Below are 22629 nucleotides of genomic sequence, written 5' to 3' on the forward strand. Positions count from 1 at the left end.
GGGCCCTGTGCTGAGCATGGAGCCATCTTGAGATTCTCTCTCTCTCTCTCTCTCTCTCTCTCTCTTTCTTTCTGCTTCCCCAACCCCCGCTCACGTGCATGTGTGCGCGCTCTCTCAAAAGAAATAAAAGAAATTGAAATATATTTCTAGATATGTTTAAATACACACAACCCTAGTTTCAGTGGTGATGGAGTTTTCAGGTTATTGAGTTCACGATCTTGTAGGAACTGTACATTCCCCCATGACCTACTGATCCAGGTTTCTGTAATTACGGCATATTACCTGGTTAGCGGCTGAGGGAGCATTATTCTACTATGTAGGAGAGCGAAGGATATGGGGAGAAAGGCCCAGATGGGTGGCTGCAAAGTTGATGTCCAAAGTCGAGCACAAGTCCCATGTCCTCATGGGAGGGTAAGGTTTCTCAGCCAGGACACAAGCAGTGTTCTAAGGGACCAAGCCAGAGCTGTGCCTGGAGAAAGAGATGTAAAATGAAGAGCCAGAAGCCAGAGTCAAACCCAACTTGAAAGAGTACGTAAAGAGCAATGGTGAAATTATTTGGGTTACTCGAGTCAGAAGAAAAAGAAAGCCGGTCTTGACCTTATTCTTAAGTCAAACAGTAAACAAAGCAGGATGCAAAATCCAGAAGCAAACAGCCACAACCACAAATAAACCAACACCAGTGTCTAATTACACAAAGGTGTTAAGCTCTGTTAGGGAAGAAAACATCATAAACAAAATGGAAAGACAAGTTAGGAAGACATTAGTAACCCAAAGGGCAAACTAAAGTGAGTATCTTCAAAACACAAGTGACCCTTAGCAAATAAATCCATAAAAGACACAAACAGCCCAGTAGAAGATTGTACAAATGACAGGACCATGGGATTCCTGGAATAAGGATTATAAACAGCCAATTTGGTACAGGGTATTGTTTACCAGTGGGAGCGTCTACATAGCGTGAATGGAAGCCTGCACTCTTGGATCCCCCACGGAACGTTTCCATGAGGACCTGCGCTCAAATAAGGACAGCCAGAAGGAAAGTAACAAGCACAAAGCAGTTTATTAAGGACAGTGCACTCTCCAGGTGGCAGAGCGGACAGGCCCAGAGGTGTCTGGGGTTTGGGGTGTCTTTTCTCTGTATGTTTGCATAGGTTCCGGATGGGTCACACCTAGGGGGGTCTCCCACTGAGGGTGCTTCCCATCATGTGAGCAACTCCTCCTACCGGTTGGGAGGGGGAGTTTTTCTGTCCCCGCCCACAAGGTTCTGGCCAGAAGAGTCCATGGCCATCTTCCCTTGGGCGGGGAGAGTTGAAAACAAAACGATGTAAATCTATTATAATGAAGCTGTAGGTTACCCTGAGGCCAAGGTTGAAGAGGAGAGCCCCTGTTCTGCACCTGTGGCCCTTGGTCTGTCAACCTGGGGGTGTTGGAAGCCATAGGACCAGGATGTTAACAGCCACAAAGTCAGGACATTGTGCCCTCAGGCTTCTAACGTGTCGCCTATTTAACACCGCCTTTGCCTCTGGCTCATGTCTAACCAACTGCCTACTTGATCGGTATGATCCTATGTATGCAAACAAGCAAAAGAAAAACCGTTATAAATGCAGATGAATGTATCCTAGGAAAAAGTCTGGGAGGACACACGTAAAACTGGTCATAATGGCTACCGCAGACACTGAGTTTATGGGAAATTTTTACTCTCTAACAACACACCTTTGTGTAAGGCATGAATGATTTTATAATACGCATACATTATAGTGGAAAAAAATTTAAATATCTAAGCGTTCGGAGCTGTAAGTGCACTATGATTCCAGTTTTGCTTTGCTACTTTAAATGTGTATGCACGTACATTTGGTTTTTTAAAAATTTTTTTAAGTATATTCATTTTGTTTGAAAGACAGAGACAGAGAGACAGAGCACAGCAGGGGTGGGGCGGAGAGAGAGGGGGACACAGAATCCAAAGCAAGGCTCCAGGCTCTGAGCGGTCAGCACCAGAGCCCGACGCGGGACCCGAACTCACGAACCGCAAGATCAGGACCTGAGCCGAAGTCGGACGCTCAACCGGCCGAGCCACCCAGGCGCCCGTGCACATACATTTGTAGTGCAAGAAGAAACCTGAAATAAACCATCAAAATGTTTACAGTGAGGTTCTCTCGCGGTGGTGAGGTTATAGAGGGCATTTTTTTCTTTTTTGGTCACTTTGTAAGTTTCTGTAACTGCACAACCTATGCAATGACCATGTTTTACTTCCATAAATAGAAAGCAGTGTTTTAGAATAAGGGGGGGAGGGGGAAGAGCAACAGAAATATTTGATCGTTGCTGAAAATGGGGGGAAACCTGGCACCCAAAATAGGATTCACCAAATGGATCACGTGCATGAAATTTCAAACTCCTGTGTGATTGGATTCACCCCCAAAGCACTGGCACGTGCCAGCCCCACCCTGGAGAAGATCTTCATGAGCTTACACACATGGGGGGAAATGCCTGGTGGGATGGTAGGCCGAAGGCCTTCCAGTGCCACCTTCATTCCAATCTCCGTGTTGGAGAGGTCAGCAAAGGGTACCTCCCGTGTCACCAGTTCCCACAGAAGCACTGCAAAACTCCCCGTGTCTGCTCAGCGTCTGTTTGTATCTTCAGGCTTCTTCTGCAGAGCTTCAGGGGCCACCCAGGCAGGTGCATACCTGCGCCCAGGGCATTGGAAGGAGAACCTGACGTCGGCCGTGCTGGTTCGGGCAGTCATGTCCTCATCAATCATTACACTACGGCTGCTGAGTGCGTGTCGTGGGATGAGGGGCTCTAGAGTGTGTACGAGGGCCATGCCCCTTGCCATGTCCAATGCAAACGTCACAGCCTGGCTCTGGTCCACAGCAAAATTGGTGCCTTCGTGTAATACATTGTACAGGGAGGGATCCATATGGCATCCAGTGTGCGACGAGGGTGGGGTGTGGAGCAGGTGGAGACTGACAGGCACCTAGCACTGGGAGCACATTCGGATGTGAGGAACTCCTGAGCCGGGGACACTCCTCGTTGATTTGATGTGACCAGTGCCTAGGAGGCACTTTCTTTCCCGAGGGCCTTGAACAAAGCCCTCTTCACCTCCTTGTTTCGCATGCTGTAGATGACGGGGTTGAGCATGGGGGTGAGGACCACGTACAGCACAGGGAGCACCCGGTCCCGCAAGCCAGAGCACGCAGAGCTGGGGAGGATGTAGCAGAGGACTGGAGCGATGTAGAAAATGCAGACCACGGTGGTGTGAGCACCACAGGTGGAAAAGGCTTTTCTTCGGCCCTCAGCGGAGTGAATCCTGAGAATCGCAGCCACAACACGTACACAGGAGATCGCAACCGGGGCACGGGGTGCAAGAGCCACCACGAAACTGAAGACGAACAGGGCAAGTTCGCTGGCCCACGTGCTTGAGCAAGAGAGTCTGGTCAGTGGAGGGAGGCCACAGGAGAAGTGGGTGATGAGGCGAGGCCCGCAGAACCTCAGTGGAGCTGCAAAGACGGTGTGGGCGAACGCATCGGCCAAGGCAAGCAGGCGGGAGGTGGAAGCCATTCCTGCCCGGGTCCGTCCGACGGCCCATGAGGACTAGGTGGTGCGGTGGCCGGCCGATGGCTGCATAGCGGTCACAGGCCATGGCTGTGAGCAGGAAGCACTCCCAGGGAGCCAGGAAGTGGAGAAAGAAGATCTGGGGAAGACAAGCACGATAGGGCACGGTCCGCACTGCTGCCAGCAGGTGTTCCAGCACCTGAGGCCCCGTGCTGGAGATATAGGCAGTGTCCAGCAGTGAGAGGTTGACTAAGAAGTCGTGCATGGGAGCGTGGAGTCGGGAGTCCATCACAGTAAGGCTGGCAATTCCCAGCCACGCTGTGGACCAGCAGAAAGATCACAAAGAGCAAGGGCCTCAACTCCTCTGCGTCGGCCAGCCCTTCCAGAAGGAACAGCGACACTCGGGTCTCATTCCTCAGCTGCCCGGAACCATGAGCAGAAACCTGCACCTGTAGAGTCCAACTCAGAGTCAGATGAGGATCCAAGTGTGGAGTTCCAATTTGCACAAGGCAGCAGGGGTGAGGGAAGGTCCAGAGACAACAACAACAACAAGAAAAAGAGACAGGTTTCAAGCTTAAGAAAATAAGACTCAGAATTGGGGGAGTGAGGCTAGGTTCAGGAGGCCAGCGGTAAGGTAGAGGCCAGTAGAATGGAATCGGTAACCCCACACCAAGACAAGGTGCACAGACCTTGAAGCCACGGTGCATGCACCTCCTGTAAGGATATCAAAGTCAGTCCCTCAGAAGCTTCTACCTGAATAAGGACCCTAGACCTCGTAATTACCTGCAGTGGTCCCCTTATTTCACCCTCACCAACCCAGCAGAGCCCCAACTCAGGAGCAGTGATAGGACACTAGTCAGGTCCCTCCTCCTCCCGCTCTGAACCTTTCAGTGCCTCCCATCTCATTCAGCATCAAAGCCAAAGTCCCCCGGCGACCTACCAGGCCCTCTGTGATACGCTCTCCCTCCTCTCCTCTCCTCTCCTCTCCTCTCCTCTCCTCTCCTCTCCTCTCTGACCATCGGGCAAGAAGTCTGTCAGCTCCGTGCCCCATATCACATCTTCGGACTGGCCCACAGCAGCAAACGCCCTTGCCTATTCCCTGCCTCGGTGGAAGAGAGCCCTGCCCTCCTATCCAAGGCTAGCTTGTCCGATTTCCCCAGCTGCTCTCTTCATTGTGCCAGCCCTGCTCGGCAACCCTTTTACATGGGAATGTGCTAAATGCCACTCGACTGTTCACTCTCAGATGGCTTATTTTATGTTATCTCGATTTTACCTCCATGAAAAAAGGAAGCAAAATAAAGACTTTTTCAGACATATAAAAGCTGAGATTAACTCGTTGTCAGCGGAAAACCTGCACTACAACAAATGTTAAAGGCTGTTCTCCACAAGCAAGGATGATAGCACGTGGGAACTTGGACCTACATGAAGTAATGAAGAGGGTTCCAGAATTGGAAAGTATGTGGGTAAATGTAAACATTTTTTCTCCCTTCAAAATGTCTCTCAATCGTCGCAAACCATCTAAAGCAAAAATATTGACAACACGGCGTGGGGTGTGTAACTGCTATAGAAATAAAAGGTATGACAACAATAGCACAAAGGACACCAGTGGGTGGTTGGAAGGGTACTGCTGTAATGTTCTTACGTTACGTGCGAAGTGATTTGAAATTACTTGAAGGTGGTCTATAATGAGGTAAAACACATATTAGGATCCCTAGAACCCTAGGTTTAATATGTACACTTCTCTGGCGGAGATAAAGTGAATTTCTAGAAATTACTCAATCTGAAAGGAGTCGCGAAAAGACAGAGAGGGGAACACAGAACACATGGGGCAAACAGAAAATAAATAGCAGGATGGTAGATTGAAACTCAACGATACCCCTCGTTACATTTATTCTAAATGGTCTAAATGTGGCAACTAAAACACGGAGATTGCCAGACTGGATAAAAAGGCAAAGCAAAACTATATGCTACGCATAAGAAATGCGCTCTGTGAAGACACAGATACGGTAAAAGTAAAAAGATGGGCAGAGATACACCATGCAAGTCTTCTAATAAGAAAGTTTGAGTAGCTATATTAAGAGCAGGCAGAACAGACTTCAGGACAAGGAATACGATGGGGTGGAGGACGTTTGCTAACGATAGAGGGGTCACTTTGTGAAGAAGACATAAAATCAAAACCTAAATACATAGTAGGAAAGAAATAATGAAGCTAAGAGGAGATATGAATAAAACGTTAAATGGACAAACAATAGAGGAAAATCCATGAAGCGGAAAGCCTTTTTTCCCTTTCTTTCTTTTCTGTTTTAATGTTTATTTTTGACACAGAGGGAGACAGGGCGCGAGTGGGGGAGGAGCAAAGAGAGAGGGGGGACACAGAATCCGCAACAGGCTCCAGGCTCCAGGCTCTGAGCCGGCAGCACAGAGTCCGATGCGGGGCTCGAACCGACGGACGGACCGTGAGATCATGACCTGAGCCGAAGTCAGACCCTTAACCGACTGAGCCACTCAGGCGCCCTCTCCCCCACTTTTTAAAGGTTTTATTCATTTTTGAGAGAGTGCATGTGGGGGAGGGGCAGGGAGAGGGGGACAGAGGATCTGAAGTGAACTGCGCTGACAGCAGCGAGCCCCATGTGGGGCCTGAACTCACCAACTGCCAGATCGTGACCTGAGCCAAAGTCGGACGCTCAACCGACTGAGCCACCCAGGTGCCCCTGAAAGCTTCTTTAAAAAAACAAAACAAAACAAAACAAAAAACATACCAGGGGCGCCTGGGTGGCTCAGTCGGTTGAGCGGCCGACTTCGGCTCAGGTCATGATCTCGCGGTCCGTGAGTTCGAGCCCCGCGTCGGGCTCTGTGCTGACAGCTCAGAGCCTGGAGCCTGTTTCAGATTCTGTGTCTCCCTCTCTCTGACCCTCCCCCGTTCATTCATGCTCTGTCTCTCTCTGTCTCAAAAATAGACACACGTTAAAAAAAAGTTTTTCTAAAAATACCAATAAAGCTGATTTTGAAAAATAAAGTGTAACCAGGGAATGTTAGGAACAATATTTGTGGGTAAGTTTCCCAATTTAGATGAAATGGACAAATTCCTTGAATGACACAAATTACCAAAACTGACTCAAGAAGAAATAGAAGACCCGAATAGCCCTACATCTATGAAAGCAATGGAGCCGAAAACTCCAGGCCCCCGTGGCTTTACTAGTGGCTACCACCAAATACTTAAAGGAGAACTATCACCAATCCTACACAAATGCTTTCAGGAAGCAAAGGAGGAGAAACATTTCCCAAATCATCTTATGAGGCCAGCATTACACAACCCCAAAACCAGATGAAGACATGGCAAGAAAAGAAAACCACAGAGCAATATCCTTCAGGAAGTCACACACACAAAAGAACTTGATTCGATATTAGCAAATTCAACCCAGCAACATACAAAGAGGATGATACCATCATGGCCAAGTGGGGTTTATCCCAAGAATTGGTTTTCATTAAAAACAAAAAAGTCAATCAGTGTCATCTGTCATATTAAGAAAATAAAGGAGAAAAAACATGTGATCATTTCAACAGACACAGAAAAAAAGCATCAGACAATATCCAACAACCACTCATGACAAAAACTCTCGGAAAACTAGGACTAGAGGGAAACGTTCTTAATCTGATAAAGGGAACCTACCAAAATCCTACAGCTAACATGATACTTAATGGTGAAAGATAGAATCACCGCCCCCGCTCCCTCGCCCGCAAAGTTTGAGAAACAAGGTATGGATGTTCACCACTTCCATTCAACACTGTCCTGGAAATCCTAGGCAGTGCACTAGGCAAGAAAGAGGAATAAAAGTAGTGACACAGATTGCAAAAAAAGAAACGGGATTATCTTTATTCAGAGATGACATGCTTGTTTACATAGAAACCCCTAAGTGATGTACAAAAAAAAAAGAAGAGTGACATTTAAAAAAATCACTACCATTTATAATAGCATCCCCAAACATGAAGTATTTGGGGACACATGTTATAACATATGTGCAAAACCTTTACGGTGAACACTAAAAACTATTGATAAGTGAAAGAAAGCTTACAAAAATGGAGAAACGCATCCTATGTGTGGAGCGGAAGATCCTGTATTCTTTTTTCTTTTAGCATTTATTTATTTATTTTGGAAGAGACAGAGAGAGCATGAGCAGGGGAGGGGCAGAGAGAGAGAGAGGGAGCGAGAGAGGGAGGGAGGGAGAGGGAGAGAGAGAGAGAGAGAGAGAGAGAGAGAGAGAGAGAGAATATCCCAAGCAGGCTCGGAGCTGTCAGTGCACACCCCGACTCTGGGCCCGGTCTCACAAACCGTGAGATCATGACCTGAGCCGAAATCAAGAGTCAGACGCTTAATCGACTGAGCCACCCAGGTGCCCCAAGGCCCTGTATTCTTAAGATGTACACTCCCACCACACCATTCTAGAAATTCATTGCAAACCCAGTAAAAATCGTGATAACGCAGAAATGGACAAACTGATTCCAAAGTGTATATCCAAATGCAAAGAACCTGGAATAGGCAGCTCCAACTTGCAAAAGAGGAATAAAGTCGGAAGACATAAGGATGACTAAAAGAGGATACAGACAGAATGGAAAGTTCACATGTCACTGGTGGGACTGTAAATTGGTATGATCACATCGGAAAACACTGCTTCCGTTCCTTATACAGTCACACTTACGCTTACCATGTGACCCAGAAATCCCACTTCTGCTATTTACACAAGGGAATTAAAAATATATGTGTGTGCAAAGACTTGTACGTGAATCTTCGTATCAACTTGATTAACAATAACCGCAGTTTGGAAACAAGCCAAACGTCCAATAGCAGGTGAGTGGTTAAGCCTAAGTTACGGTACATCCACGCAATGGAATACCGGTCAGCAACAAAGAAGGATGGACATACTGTGTGATTCCTGGAAATTCCAGAAAAGGCAAAATCTAAGCTGAATTTGCTATGTGGGGGCAGACTGTAGAGGAAGACATTGTCTGCACGGAGGCACAAGGGCGACTGTGAGAGCGATGGGAATGTTCTGTATCTCGGCTTTGGCTGTGGACACCTTTGTCGTAACTCATGAAACCGTACGCTTAAATGTGTGCAACTTCCCATACGTGCATTTTGCCTCAAATAAGCTGAGCAAAAACAAAAAAAGAGAAGGGACAAACAAAAACTGAATAGCAAAATGGCAGACTTAAATCCGACCATATCGGTAATCGTATTAAACGTGAATTTGCCAAACAGTCCAATTTAAAAGCAGACATCGTTAGAAGGGTGCTTTTTTTAAGTGACCAAACTACACGCTGTCTACGTGAGCCACATGCAAGATACAAAGACACCCATAGGTTAGAAGTAAGAGGATGGAAAAGGACTTACGAATAAATAGTGAGCAAAGAAGCCTGATGTGGTTATATCGATATTAGAGAAATCAGACTTCGAGGAAAACTGTGTTACCAAAGATGAAGGGATGCGTTTCATACTAGTAACAGCAGCAATGAATCCATCTGGAAGAGAAAATGATCATAAGTATGTCTGTGCCTAATGACACACCTTCAAAATACACGGGGCGCCTGGGTGACTCAGTCGGTAAGCGTCTGACTTCGGCTCAGGTCATGTTGTCACCGTTGGTGGGTTCCAGCCCAGCGTCGGGCTCTCTGCCCGTCGGCACCGAGCCTGCTTTGGATCCTCTGTCCCCCTCTGTCTCTGCCCCTCCCCCGCTGGCTCTCTCTCTCTCCCCCTCTCTCAAAATAAATAAACTTAACACACACGCGCGCACACACGCACGCACACACCCACGCGTGCGCACGATGCAAGAATTTTTGAGATTAATAGGTGAAAGGGACAAGTCCAAAATCACGGTTGGAGATTTTAACATCCTCTCTCAGCAAGCGAGAGAGAGAGAGACAACACACTCTGTTAAAAGAAATAGAGCAGGGACTGGCAAACTACCGCCTCCTGGCCAAATCCAGCCCGGGGCCGCTTTTATGTGAAAAGTTTGTTGTCCCCCGACATAGAACATACGATCAGTGGTATCACCTACCTTGACCGATGTCTTTAGAACACTAAACAGGAGATCTGAATTTCACATGTGTGTCCACTACACATTCTTTTCAAGTACAAGTATGTTCGCCAAGATAAAGCATTTTCTGAGCCACGGACCAATTCTCAACACATTTCAACGTCAAGGATTGAAATTTAACCCGGTACGTCTCTGACCAGCCTTGCCTTGTTCTTGATTCTAGAGGGAAAGCTTTCAACCTCTCACTGTTGCGTATGATGTCAGCTGTGGGTTTGGTCGTATGTGGGCTTTGTGGTATTGAGCTATACAACTTCTCTGCCCCCATTCGTGGAGGGTTTTTATCATGGAAATGTTCTATTTTGTCAAACGCGTTTTCTGCACCTAGGGAGATGATCATATGGTTTTTATCTTTCATTCTAACGATGCGGTGCTTCGTTTATAGACGTGCACGTGTTGAAAGATCCTTGTTTTCCGGCTGCAGGTTCCTCCTGCCCGTGCCTGGAGATGAGAGCTGCCTGCCCCGTAGACCGTGACAAAGAACAGGGCAGACAGAGACAGTCCGAGGCTCAGGCTGAGGCGCTCTTTGGTGACACTGCTCGTTGAAATGCTTCCACCAGCCACAGGCCGCTCTAGACACTGGCCACCTTCTTGCTGTGACACCTGCCTCCAGGACAAGGCAGCTGTGCCTTTACTTTCCTCACTTGTCCTGAGGACCTATTTGGAGACGCTCAGGTACAGATTCGTAACTACAGAGTCACGGTGTTCTCCGCAGCTCAGTCTCTCTCTGCTGACAGTGCTAATTCTCCCTCAGGCAAGGCTCTGTTCCTCCTCTCTCCGTTTTAGAGACTCACCTCGTGCACCGGGGCGTCGCCCATTCCCCTCCTCAGCCACTCGGGTGCCTTGTACGTGGCCCCACTGTTGTGCTAAATAAGAGAGTCTTGGAGGGGAAGGCAAAGGGTAATGTACTTCATGTCCCCTCCCCACCTCAGGGAGACCTCTTGCCCTTTTTGTTTTCCTCAAGGACCCTTGTCAGGACTTCGGGGAAGCAAGCAGCAGCGTAATAAACTGGAAAAACACTTTGGGGAAGGATGATACAAGTGAGAGCCAACCACAAGGAGCTCTGAGAATTGTGGGTTCGGAACCTCAGGGAATGAGGCCTCTGATGACACGGGAGTACAGAATGGGCAGTGGGGCCGACCTAGCCAGCTGTCCCAGCGCTCTTCTCCACAGATCTGAATCAAGGCCGAGAAGCCACAAAGTCCTACTCTGCAGGTATTATACATGACTATGTACATGCTAGTATAAAACTAAAACAAAAATTCTAACATGTTGACAGTAGTTAATGTCCTCAATAACAGGACATAATTTTTTTCTCCCATCGCCTAACTTGTCTTCTTCAATTGCCTTCTAGTAATTGAGTATCTGAATGTCAGAATCTCTCCCCCTACCTGAGAACAAAGGCGAGAATAGGAGAAGGCGTAGATGCTAAAAATAAACCCAGACATAGAATAGTAGCAGTTACCATTTGATCACCAAAAAAAAAAAAAAAATGTGGATCTGAAGCACCCAAGGGCCAGTATAGGCAAAAGATGCGGCCTCAGTAACAAAACGGCAGCTGCTGCAGGAATCACTGTCATATGGGGGGACACAGAGTTGGGTCCAGCCACCTTTTCACTGCTGCGGCTTTGTGAAAAAGGGGGGCATGATGATCTGCATGGTCCGTATCACTAGGGAAAGCTGGCCAAGACAGGAGGTGATGGACATGTGGAGCTGGCCAGGGTCATCGGCAGTCAAGCGGCTACAAGGTAGGAAACAATAAGTCAAGTTAGAGGGCCGGTGGGGCACATTCCCCGCTCCGCCCCTTCACACAGCAACGATCCCAGAGCACCACACTCCTTCCTTCGACTCACTCCTTTCCTGTTTCCCTTGTCTCCATTACAGCTCCTCCGGAATTGACCTTGTCCCTGGTCGCCTGCCACCACCCTCTCCCTGGACCGTTCTAGAACTAACACAGTCAGGATGCTGCCGTTCACATGGAGCTCCTCCCGAACTGGCTCCTGGAGCTCCTCGTTTGGAGTCAGGAACCTGTGGGCAATCTCCGCATCCATGGCCGAGGGGAAAGGTATAGTGAGGGTGCTGGTGGAGACTGGGTTAAGGCACCATCCACAGTACTAATTTTGCCTGTGCCTCAGGCCTCCTCTTCAGTGAGGCCTGCCTTCCCCACCCCAGGCTGACCCTCAGGCTGTCCACAACCTCCCACCCTATACAGCCAGGCCACCCCAGATAGCATTGTCCCTACCGCTTCAGTCCCATCAGGCGGTCCACCCCACTCCCCATCCTCTGTCAGCACAGGCCAAACCCTAGCCAATACCCTCCAGGTGCCCGGAGCTCCCTCCTGCTCCCCTTTCAACTCCACTTCCCCAAGTCTCCCCCCACACCCCACCCCGCCGTGCGCCAAACCACCTCCAGCCCATCCCCCTGCCGTCCAGCCCGCTGGGACTCCTTGAATAGGATACAACTGAAGCAGTCGGTTACCAGGACCTCTAGCGCCAGGCGCGGCATCTCCACCAGGACCTGGTGTGTAGGGTGCCCGCTCCATTTGGAGAGCGCCACCAGAGGCGGCACCTACCTCTCCCACAATGCTGGTTCTTTCCGGATCGCTCAGGCCTCCGGGGTTGCTGGGATGGCCAGGGTCACAGGCACCACCCGAACCACCAGGGACTCTGGGGCCGCTGACACCGCGAGGTCCACCTGGCACACACTGGCCACCACCTGCTGCGCCCACCACCACGCCCACGGCACCCGTGCCTTCGTCTGCTGCCCTCACGGGGCCTCCACCAGCCACCTGAGACCCAACTTTGAATCCTCCCACCCTCTCAAGGCATCACTGAAGGACAAAGCGCTCTCTCACAATGCTTCACCCCTTTACTCCACAATGCAATTCCGCATGCCCAGAGCAACTGTCCACACGGACCGCTGGTAATGCCTCCTGACCTGTGATTGGTTCCCACCAAGCAGTCCCTTCTGTAGCCAATCAGTTCTCACCTATGAAGCTCCACCCCTTAGAGTGCCACGACACCCTAGGGCGTCTGCCCAAATGGGCACCCGCGTGGATGCGTCTGCCTGAACCAGCCGTGCCACGAGCCTTCGACGGCCCGCCAGCTGCGATATCCAGGAAGCCTCTGCCTGACACTACTCCCCACACGGTGGTGCGGCTCATGGTCCCCACTGTCCATGCCCAAACAGACTGCCATGGCCCAACTCCTAAAGCCTCTGAGCACGTGACTGAGCTGCGGAGAACGCCGTGACTCTGTAGTTACGAATCTGTACCTGAGCGTCTCTAAATAGGTCCTCAGGACAAGTGAGGAAAGTAAAGGCACAGCTGCCTTGTCCTGGAGGCAGGTGTCACAGCAAGAAGGTGGCCAGTGTCTAGAGCGGCCTGTGGCTAGTGGAAGCATTTCAACGAGCAGTGTCACCAAAGAGCGCCTCAGCCTGAGCCTCGGACTGTCTCTGTCTGCCCTGTTCTTTGTCACGGTCTACGGGGCAGGCAGCTCTCATCTCCAGGCACGGGCAGGAGGAACCTGCAGCCGGAAAACAAGGATCTTTCAACACGTGCACGTCTATAAACCCCGCCCTCGGCCGCCTCTCCAGCAGCTGCTGCCTCTCCAGCGGCTGCTCCCTCACCAATCGTCGCCAGCCTGGGGGGACCCGGCCCGTGGTGACGTGTGACCCCACTGCACCCACGCAAACCAGTCCTACCTCAGCTCCACCCCCTCCCCACACCCCTAGCCCCTCCCCAGACCTCGTGGGAGGCCGCCAGACACCACGGCCTGTTGTCCAGAGGGCCCTGCCTCTTCCTTGGGCTCAGTGTCCCCAGCACGTGGGGCTCCACGACCTCGCAGCGGTTCGTGGAGGGAGATGGGCCACAGCCCAGACGGACACGGCCCCGCACCCCGTCCCCTTCCCCGGTACAGGTGGACACACCAAAGCGGCCTTTGGAGGGGGCGACTGAGCACAGGTGCGGATCAGATCGGCCGTCTGGGAAGGTCACGAAGGGGCTCCCGTCGGGGGGGCAAGCCTGCCAGTAGGAGGCAAGGAGGGAAGGGATGGCGACTGGAGCTAAAGTAGTTAGTGGCCACGGAGAACAGGGATGCGGTCGCATAGGAAACACCACAGTGCAAAAGGGAAATCACTAAAATCCCAACTTAGGAAGCTACTGTCTATGTGCACGGAAATCCTGCAACGGTAGCCTGAAGTGTAAACACCTCGTATCTCTGTGTGGTGGGATTGAGGGTGGTCCCCACTTCTTTTTTGTGTATTTCTCCCCCAAAAGGTTCACAGTGACTTTACGTGACCTTTAGTGTTTTCAATTCTTTGACATCCTTGTGTGCGTGATCTCTACGCCCCACGTGGTGCCGGCACTCACGACCCAGTGAGTGCTTCCACAAGTCAGGCTTGAGAGAGCAGATGATGCCATCCAGGGCGCCGGGCAGCAGCACTCCCCGCACCAACAGCACGACGAGGACCACGCAGGAGAAGGTAGCCGTGAAGTACACGATCTGGGGCAGGGGGAGGGGGGACGGGGGGCACCTGCTCAGAAGGGGCCCTGCGGCGCCGCCTCCCCACTAGGGGCCCCCAGCCTCAGCAGGGGGGCAGGCGGGCCACACTCCCCCCACTGTGGTACGGTCCGCTCCGAGGTCAAGCGGGAGGCCAGCCTGCAGCACCCCCTTCTACTCCTCAGAGCCTGGGCTCCTCCCGAAGGAAGCGGGGTGCTCAGCTGGCCATCGGCCGTCCCCGCAAGGACAGGTCAGCTGTAGAGAGGGAGGGCGGAGGCAGGACCTTCCCCGGGTGGGGAGCAGGACATCGGCCTGGAGGCAGGTCCCATGCCTCCTGTGGTTCTCTGCACAGAGGCAGGGTCCTGGGCAGGACGGGAGTGGACTGGGCCGGCCGGAGACAGAGGCGACAGCGAGGTGACCGCGAAGACCTCTGCCTCCGTCCCACCCTCAGCAGAGCAGGACAGGTAGGCAAGGGAGGGCCACGGGCCGGGTGCCCCCAGGCTGGCCGCAAAGCAGAGAGTGAGGAAGTAGTGAGTGAGGAAGAGAGGGAAACTGGGGCGGGGTTGCCCGACACAGGCAAGTTCAGCTGGCGGTCGCCTGGTCCTGTCCCCTCAGGACGGGAGGCGGCTGGGCTGGAGTTTGGAGGTTGCAGAGGACTACCCGGGCACGCGTGGGAAATCCACCGGGCTGGGTTCAAGGACCTGCCCCCGCCTCAGGCCCTGGCCCGGTCACCTCAGGTGGGGGGGTGCCCCGGCCCCCCCCCCCCCGGCAGAGACACCCCTTCTCCCCACCGGCCATGCTGCCCCCACCCCTGCCATCATCACCCACCCCGACCCGCCCGCCTCCAGCTGTACCTTTCCTGTTGACTTGACCCCCTTGCAGACACAGAAGTAGGCCAGCACCCAGCAGGCCGGCAGACACAGGGTCACCTCCCAGTTGAGGGCCCCTGGCACGTCCAGCCCCCCACCCCCGAGAGCCGCAAGACTTTGTTCCTGGGGGAGGGACAGCCCGTCAGGGCTGCCGCAGGGCAAAGCGACCGGGGAGCTGTCGCCGGGGCGGTGCTCCCCCGTGCCGCTGCCCTCGGGTCCAGCTGGGCCCCCCTGGGCCCCCGGGCCCCCGGCCCAAGCCCGCAGCCATTGCGGTGTGGGAGGCGGGAGCCCGGGAGCCCGGGAGCCCCCGGCCGGAGGCCGGTCGCGCCCTCGGCGGTGTACCCTCCCCCAGGCTGGCAGGCACTGGGGGACTGACGGCGCCCGGGACCGAGAAATGGTGAGGGAGCCAGGCCCGTCCCTTCCAGCTCCCCTAGGGGCCGCGCCAGGCATGCTCCCTGAGGACAGTCAGGGCCTGGGAGTGGCCCCTGCTCGGCATCCCGCGTCGGGCCCCCCCCCCCCCCCCGCCCCCGGGGACGGGTCCCGGCACACGCAGACCCGAGCCGTACGGGGAGCCCACGGACAGGGACAGGCACGGTGCTGCCCAGAAGCGCCTGAGCGCGGCCCACGCCTCGATGCCCGGGACCCGGGCGGGCGGCGGTCAGCCGGCTGCTCGCACGTGCGCCCGGCTGGCGCCTGCGCAGACACACGCTTGGGGGGAGGGGCGGGCTGGGCCGGAAACAGTCACGTGCCAGTGGCCTCACCAGAATGCTCTCGGGGACGAAGGAGCCCGACAGTGACGTCACGCGTCGAGGGGCGCAGCTTCCGGAACCAGCCTCCATCTCCTCGGGGTCAGCGTCGACCGGATCCAGGCTCTGGGCCAACACAGCGAGGCCGGCTCGGTGGGAACCAGCTCCGCGGGGTCTGTCTGCGCAGGCGCCCTGGCCATCCCCGACAGCCTTGCGCGCCGAGGGGCCGGGCTTCGCGAGGCCTGCCAGGGGTCTCAGCGGTCCGCCGACAGTGGGCGCAGCGTAGCGGTGGGCTCTGAGGAGGCCGGTGCGGCGGCCATGAGGGCCCCGGACGACGAAGTGGCCTCTCCGGCCCCGGACGACGGCGCGGAGGAAGTGGCGGTCACGCAGGCCCCTGACGATGACGGCGCGGACGGCGCCGAGGGTGGCGCGGGGGACGCGGGGGCAGGCCCACAGGCCTCCGACGGAGGCACGGACGGCCACGACCCCCAGCTTAGCCCCCGAGGTCCCGGTCGCCAGGGCAACTGCAGCCGCCACGATGGCGAGGGTGGCCCTGGCAGCAAGGGAGCAGTGGTCGAGGGGGCCTGCGCCCCTCCCCTGGCCGAACGGGCCCCGAGGGCCCTGGCCCCCGGTGGAGACGCAGGGGGCGTCTCCTCAGGACTGCTGGAGTTGTATCCTTTCCGTGGAGCCTGTCTGGGCAGGGGCCGTGGCGGGGTGGCTGGGGAGCAGGGCGGCAGCCCGGGGACGGGACGGACGGGGGCGGGGGTGGGCAGCCTGGCGGGACAGGGACGGCCGGTGCCCGCGGGCCCCCAGGGTGGGGGAAGCGGCTCAGGGTGGGCAGAGGTGGCGGGAGGGAGCGCGAGTGTCCCGGGGGTAGAAGGGGGCCTCTGAGTGGTCAGGAGGCTTCAGGCCATGGGAACTCCAGGAGCCCGTTGTGCCTTAACCGGGTGCCTCCCAGCAGGCTCACTGTGTCTTTCCGGTCGCCCCTGGAGGCAGAGATGGCCCGCAGGGCCCTGACTACACACGTCCAACGCCACCGAGGGTTGGCTCAGAAGGAGCTTTGCGTGAGGGGCAGCGCCCTGGCCGTGTGAGTCCTCCAGCAAGAGTACGCGCGGGACGGGTGGGCGGTGGCGGCGGGTGCCGTGGTCGCATCTCTGCCTTCCAGTGCCGTCGTGGAGGCCCCGACGCACGCGTTAGGTGGAAGGCGGGGGGGGGGGGGTTGTGTGGGGGAAGGGGCTGGTGCCCTGCACCTCCACAGCAGGTCTCCCCTTTAACCGGATTTCCCTCTTCCCTCACTTCTAGGAGATGGACTACTGAAGACCCCATCTGCTTCCGAGTTTCCGTCAACTCCTTCCTGGACCGGCTTCCCCTGGTGATACGAAACATTCGCGCTTTGGGGTCCCGGCCTCCGCGACGCCTAGGCCCGGGAAAGGGGGCCGAGGCCTAACCTGGTAGCCCTCACTGGGCAAGGCACGGGGCGTTGACACTTGGCGTCCTGGCCACTTTATTATCGGGGGTCTAACGTTCTGCAGGTCCGGGCCTCGGTGGCTCTTGGCCCACTTCAGTTCCTTCCCTGCGCCCGGAGGGACGGGCGCTTACGTGTTTGTTACTGCACAACATGAAACTGAGCTACTCTTTTGTGTCCGAGTTTCTTCTCAGTTCCTGCGCCTCCACGTTTTCTTACCTTTGTTCTGGTGGTGGAAGGGAGGTTCTGGGAATCGTAGTCCAGCAGCCCAAGCTTATCGAAGACGACTCAGGGAGAGGAAAATCAGGTCCTATATTCAGCGGTAAATACTGCTGACGTTTTGGAATACGTTCCTAGTTGTATTTACCCGTTAAACGGATAACAACGTATAATGTATGCATTCTCCAGTTTAGCGTTAACTTTTCTCGGGATCCTTTTTGTTTTGTTTTGTTTTTGTTTTTCCCCGTTGAACGTACTAGCTTTCCCACTCCTTAAAAACTCTTCAAAAACTGTTATCCACGAGACAGACAAATGTATTATTACATAATGTTGGGCAGTCGGGTCGTGTGAGTCAATGGGATTCTTGAACAGAAGTCTTTGCGCGAACAGTTACTTCCTTCAGATCGTTTCCAAGAGGTAGAATTCCCGCGTTCTATAGCTTCTCGGCACACAAGTGCTCTCCAGAAAAGGCGCCCCGCCGCCAGAAGTCTGGTCTCCCCGCATCACCAACCAGTAGGGTGGCTTCCTGCCGAAGTAGAAGACTCCTTTTGTACCAGGGAAATAAGCACGGAAACACTAGAATAGGAATTTTGGGGCTTACTGGCCTTGTTTCCGATGAGCAAGGGAGTGGTGCCACAAGTGGCTACGGGTTTGGGGGCGGGGTGGGGGGTGGTTAGCTCCCTCTGAGTAGCTTGTGTCTTGGAACCTCGCTAAACAGGAGTGCTAGCCTCACGAGGGTTCCCTCGGAGTTTCTACATGCATGGTCATGATCTCTGTAAGCAAACACGGTTTTGGTTCCTTCGTTTCCGGCCTTGCCGGGGCTACGGGGGCGGGGGGAGGGAACAGGCTGACACTGGACAGATGGGAAGCAAGAGCAGGAAGGCACATGGCAGAGAACCAAATCCTGGATCCAGCCATGCCTGAAGACAGAACTACCCGCCCCCCGCCCCCGCCACGATCGTTCAGTTACACACATCCAGAAACTCTCCCTTTGGTTAAACCAACATGAATCCTTTTTTTCTTCTTTCTTTCTTTTTTTCTTTCTTTCTTTCTTTCTTTCTTTCTTTCTTTCTTTCTTTCTTCTTTCTCTTTTGTTTGAATGCTTTTATTTAGTGTTTGAGAGCAAGACAGAGACAGCGTGAGCGGGGAAGGGGCAGAGAGACAGAGAGGGAGACACGGCCAGGGGCAGGTGCCAGAGGTGAGGCCGAGGCTGACCGTGCCACCAGCGAGCCAGGACGACCCAAGGACGGAAGGGGCGTGAGGTTGTCCACATCCCAGAGAAGGGGCACGTGGTGACAGACGGACACGGTGAGGTGCAGATAAATTAAATAAATAGGTGGTTGGGGGTATAAACAGGAAGAGGGGGCAGGGGCTGGCACGACCCGGGGGCACGAGGGTAGGACGGCGGGGATATTGCTGCTGCCGGGGTCAGGACCCTTGGTCCTGTCACCACCGCCCCCACGCAGGGCCCAAAGAAAGGCACTAATGAAGGGGGCCCGGGTGTGCGCAGGGCACGAGAGACCGGTGACCACCCCATCCCCGCCCCCGTGCCACCCGATCCAGGCCTCGGCCCCGAGGTCACCTCAGGCCTGGGACGCCCCCTCCTCGCCGGTTCCGCCACCCTTAGCTGTTGCCGGACACGAGGCTGATGGTCTGTTCCAGGTTTTGCCCCAGCTTAGGCTTCCGACAGGAGGCGTCTCGGTCCAGAGCGGTGAGGACCTGGGGGAGGAGGGCCCCCCCGGAGCCGGGCTGGCGAGGAGGGGCCGCTCCCTCCCTTGCCAAGCCGTCCTCCCCTGCCCGAGCTCTTTTGTCCCTCCTGCGTCCACGCACCCCGCTCTCTGCGGGTCCCCGGCACGTGGGAAGGGCTGCAGCCCCCCACCTCTGCACACGCTGCGACTTGGCCACCCCGAAGCCACCGCCTTCTGTGCTCGGCGGCCACAGTGCGGCCCTTCCCGGGATTGGTTTGGACCCGCTGTCCCCAAACGCCCCGTCCCCTCCTGGCCCACACCCCATCTCCCCATCCCCTCCTGACCCCCAAACCCGCACCCAATTCCCCATCCTCTCCTGATCCGGAATCTGGACCCAACCTCCAGGTCCCCCCCTGACCCCACCCCACACCCAATGTCGCCATCCCCTCCGGATCCCCATCTGCACCCCGCACCCGATCACCTTGTCCCATCCTGACCCCCACCCGACACCCGAAATTTCCCGGCCCCTCCTGACCCCACCCTGCACCCAACATCCACGTCCCCTGCTGACCCCCACCCGGCACCCCAAATCCCCATCCACTCCCGATCCGGAATCTGCACCCAACCTCCAGATCCCACCTGACCCCCACCCTGCACCCAATCTCGCCATCCCCTCCTGACTCCCACTGACACCCCGCACCCGATCACCTGGTCCCTTCCTTACCCCCACCCGACACCCGAATTTCCCGGTCCGTCCTGACCCCACCCCGCACCCAAGCCCCATCCCCTCCTGAACCCCAGCCCCCCACCTGATCTCCCCATCTGCTACTGACCTGGAATCTGCACCCAACCTCTGCGTCCCCTCCCGACCCCCACTCTTGCCAAGCCCCGGATCACTTCGTTCTCTCCTGTCCCCCACCGCCACCCTGCACCTGATTTCCCCGTCCCCTCCTGACTCTTACCCTGAACCCGATCTCCCTCTCACCCCCTGCCCCCCCAGCCACACCCCACCTCCCCATCCAATCCTGATCCCCACCCCTACCTGGCACCCGATCTCCATGACTCCTCCTCACACCCACCCCTCCACCCACCTTGCTGGACACTCGTGACTCCCACTGCACACCTGATATTCCTGTGTCCTCCTGACCCCCACCCTACCCCACATCCAACCTCCGCCATCCTCTTGACCCCCACTGCCCACTCAACCTCCACGCCCCACCTGGCCCCCACCCCACACCCCAAATCCCCATCCACTCCCGATCCGGAATCTGCACCCAACCTCCAGTTCCCACCTGACCCCCACTCTGCACCCAACCTCCCGTCCCCTCCTGACCCTCATCCCATACCCGACCTCCCTGTCCCGTCCTGACCCCTACTCCTCCCCTGACCTCCTCATCCACTCCTGACCCCGAACCCTACCGAGCACCCGATCTCCCTGACTCCTCCTGACCCCCACCCCCCACCCAACTTCCTGGTCCCCTCCCGACTGCCACCCCGCACCTGACATTCCTGTGTCCTCCTGACACACACCCCCACCCCGCACCTGAGTTCCTTATCCCCTCCAGACCTCCAGCCTGCACCCCTTGCCAAATCTTCCCGTCTCCTCCTGACCCCCACCCTGCACCCCGTACCCCATCTCCTCATCGCCTCCTGACTCCACCTCGCACCTGGTCTCCCCGTCCCCTCCGGAACCACACCTCACATCCCATCTCCCTGTCCCCTCCCAACTCCCACCCTGCACCTGACTTCCTCGACCCCTCCTGACCCTCACCCCACACCCGACCCTGTCTTTGCAGGTCTCCAGGATCTCGCTGTCAAACACAGTGAGCATTCTAGGGCCTCATCGCCCTTGACCATCAGCAGCACCCCGGGGAGAGGATCACTCTCTCTTCTCTCCTGACCACCTCCTTCCTGCCCCCAGTGTGTGTGTGTGTGTGTGTGTGGGTGGGTGGGTGGGTGTGGGTGTGGGTGTGGGTGTGTGCGGGTGTGTGTGTGGGTGGGTGGGTAGGTGTGTGTGCGGGCGCGCACGTCTGACTCCTGTTCCAGGAGGCCACCCTGCAGTCTTAGGGTCCCTCCCTCCCCTCCTCAGTCTCTGCCGCCGGCTCCCTCTCTGCTCTGCCACCTCGGAGTGTCCCAGGATCCCAGGGCTCGGTGCGTGGGCCACTTGTCCCCCTATACCGGCTCTCGGCTGCCCGTGGCGAGCTCGTGCAGGCTCGGGGCTCTCTGGGCCGTGTCCTGGGTCCCAGATTTGTATCTTCATCTCAGACATTGCCCACACTGCAGACTCCTGTATCCAGCTGCCAAGTGGACATCTCTATTCACATTTGAGTAAGATAACTCAAATTTAACACGCAAAAAATGAGGTCCGCTCTTGCACTCTTGTTATGTTTAACCATAACAATAATAGTACTGAGTGAAATAGCCTAAGAGAAGCTACAGAAACCTGTAAAGAAGACTTAAATATGCATTGGTCCACTGTTGTTAATAAATACTTGTTTTTTTTTAACTTGTTTAGAATATCAAAGTTTTGTTATAATTGGAAAATACCTTTCCTTGCCATTTCTTCATTTTATCTTTGCTCCTGGTCTTTCGGTATAGAGTGGCTTAAAATTTTTTTGTTTATGTGATCCATTGCTTCAGTATAATTTGCGGTTTGCATTTCCTATGAAAGGCCCTCCTCAGTATAAAATTACAAAAATATTCACTGAGAACATCTTCTAGTACTTTAAAACTTTAACATCCTGGGAGGTAATTTTCGTGAGAAAGAACATTGGTATGTAAGTTTGTTTTCTTTCCAAAAAGTTTTAGTCAAGGTGTCCCAAACCACTTAGCGAATAATCTGTATTTCTCCCTTGAGGTGAAATGCTGAAATCTTCAGCAAATTCTAAACCCCCCTTCAGTTTAATCTTGCACTTTTGTTGTTCCAGCTAATTTAGGTTGGGTGGTACAGGATGGCCTGTCTAGGGCAATGATCTGAAGGACATGGTCTGGAACATTGGGAGTGAAGGGAGGAAAGAGAGAGGAGGGGAGAGGAAAAGGAGGAGGAGGGGGAGGGGGAGAGTGAGTAGAAGAGAAGGGAGGGAGGAAGAGAGGAAAAAGGACAGAGGAGACATAGAGAAACTCTGCCAAGCAGAGGAAATTGGTTTCTTCTGGAATGCCAGGAGGCAAGCTCACAGAAGTGTCAGTCAGCCGGGTGACATTTCAGAGGGATTTGTGGTTCTCCAAGTCTTCCCAACAATGTCAGATATCCTTGCGACAACTGCGAGGAAGCCACTCTTTGGTGCTCTTGCATTAAGGACAGAGACGCGGGGAGGTTGGAGACCCAGCTACCATTGCAATGGCAATGTAACAACAACTCTCAGGACCTTTTCTGAGGTGGGTTTTCTTGACGTCTCCACACTTTGGCTGCCTGCGCTAAGGGACCCCACCAGCAAGGTCAGAGAGAGGCCGGAAGGTTCCTTCTGGGTCTGGACGCAATCATGTCAAGATTGGAGTAGTGGTTCCCAGG

General features: G+C 54.7%; 1 protein-coding gene, 1 long non-coding RNA gene and 2 pseudogenes across 5 annotated transcripts; 2 read left to right on the forward strand and 2 right to left on the reverse strand.

Moving 5' to 3' along the window:
• Positions 1 to 682: 682 nt before the first annotated feature.
• Positions 683 to 3032, reverse strand: LOC128313765 (integrin-linked protein kinase-like; annotated as a pseudogene).
• Positions 1039 to 11072, reverse strand: LOC113592420 (olfactory receptor 3A3-like; annotated as a pseudogene).
• LOC128313768 (uncharacterized) lies at positions 9931 to 13200 on the forward strand. 3 transcript variants are annotated; one of them, XR_008294819.1, is made up of 5 exons: positions 9931 to 10310; positions 10600 to 10850; positions 11310 to 11383; positions 11520 to 11700; positions 12244 to 13200. XR_008294819.1 is itself a non-coding variant. In XM_053213939.1 (4 exons), the coding sequence occupies exons 2-4, from the start codon at positions 10729 to 10731 to the stop codon at positions 12559 to 12561; spliced, it is 621 nt and encodes a 206-aa protein (XP_053069914.1). In that variant the 5' UTR covers positions 9949 to 10310; positions 10600 to 10728; the 3' UTR covers positions 12562 to 13200. The 3 variants fall into 3 exon arrangements, 2 of the variants coding, with proteins under 2 accessions (XP_053069914.1, XP_053069915.1); XM_053213939.1 differs by lacking the exon at positions 11310 to 11383 and having other exon boundaries at positions 9949 to 10310; XM_053213940.1 differs by lacking the exon at positions 11310 to 11383 and having other exon boundaries at positions 9949 to 10850.
• A 3198-nt stretch (positions 13201 to 16398) lies between these two features.
• On the forward strand, positions 16399 to 17384 carry LOC128313766 (uncharacterized). 2 transcript variants are annotated; one of them, XR_008294815.1, is made up of 3 exons: positions 16399 to 16420; positions 16708 to 16836; positions 17052 to 17384. It is a non-coding gene; the product is annotated as an uncharacterized LOC128313766 (long non-coding RNA). The 2 variants fall into 2 exon arrangements; XR_008294816.1 differs by having other exon boundaries at positions 16400 to 16420; positions 16711 to 16836.
• The last annotated feature ends 5245 nt before the right edge of the window (positions 17385 to 22629 follow it).

This window comes from Acinonyx jubatus, unplaced genomic scaffold (genome assembly GCF_027475565.1).
Source record: "Acinonyx jubatus isolate Ajub_Pintada_27869175 unplaced genomic scaffold, VMU_Ajub_asm_v1.0 scaffold_29, whole genome shotgun sequence".
NCBI classification, from domain to species: Eukaryota; Metazoa; Chordata; class Mammalia; order Carnivora; family Felidae; genus Acinonyx; species Acinonyx jubatus.

What these genes read in the sequence shown, in the direction of transcription:
- LOC128313768 (XM_053213940.1), top strand. Translation starts at nt 10,729, where the DNA reads ATGAGGCCTCTGATGACACGGGAGTACAGAATGGGCAGTGGGGCCGAC. An exon ending in CACAAAGTCCTACTCTGCAG is followed by an intron (nt 10,851 to 11,519) that starts GTATTATACATG and finishes TCTCCATTACAG; the next exon opens with CTCCTCCGGAATTGACCTTG. An exon ending in ATCCATGGCCGAGGGGAAAG is followed by an intron (nt 11,701 to 12,243) that starts GTATAGTGAGGG and finishes CGGATCGCTCAG; the next exon opens with GCCTCCGGGGTTGCTGGGAT.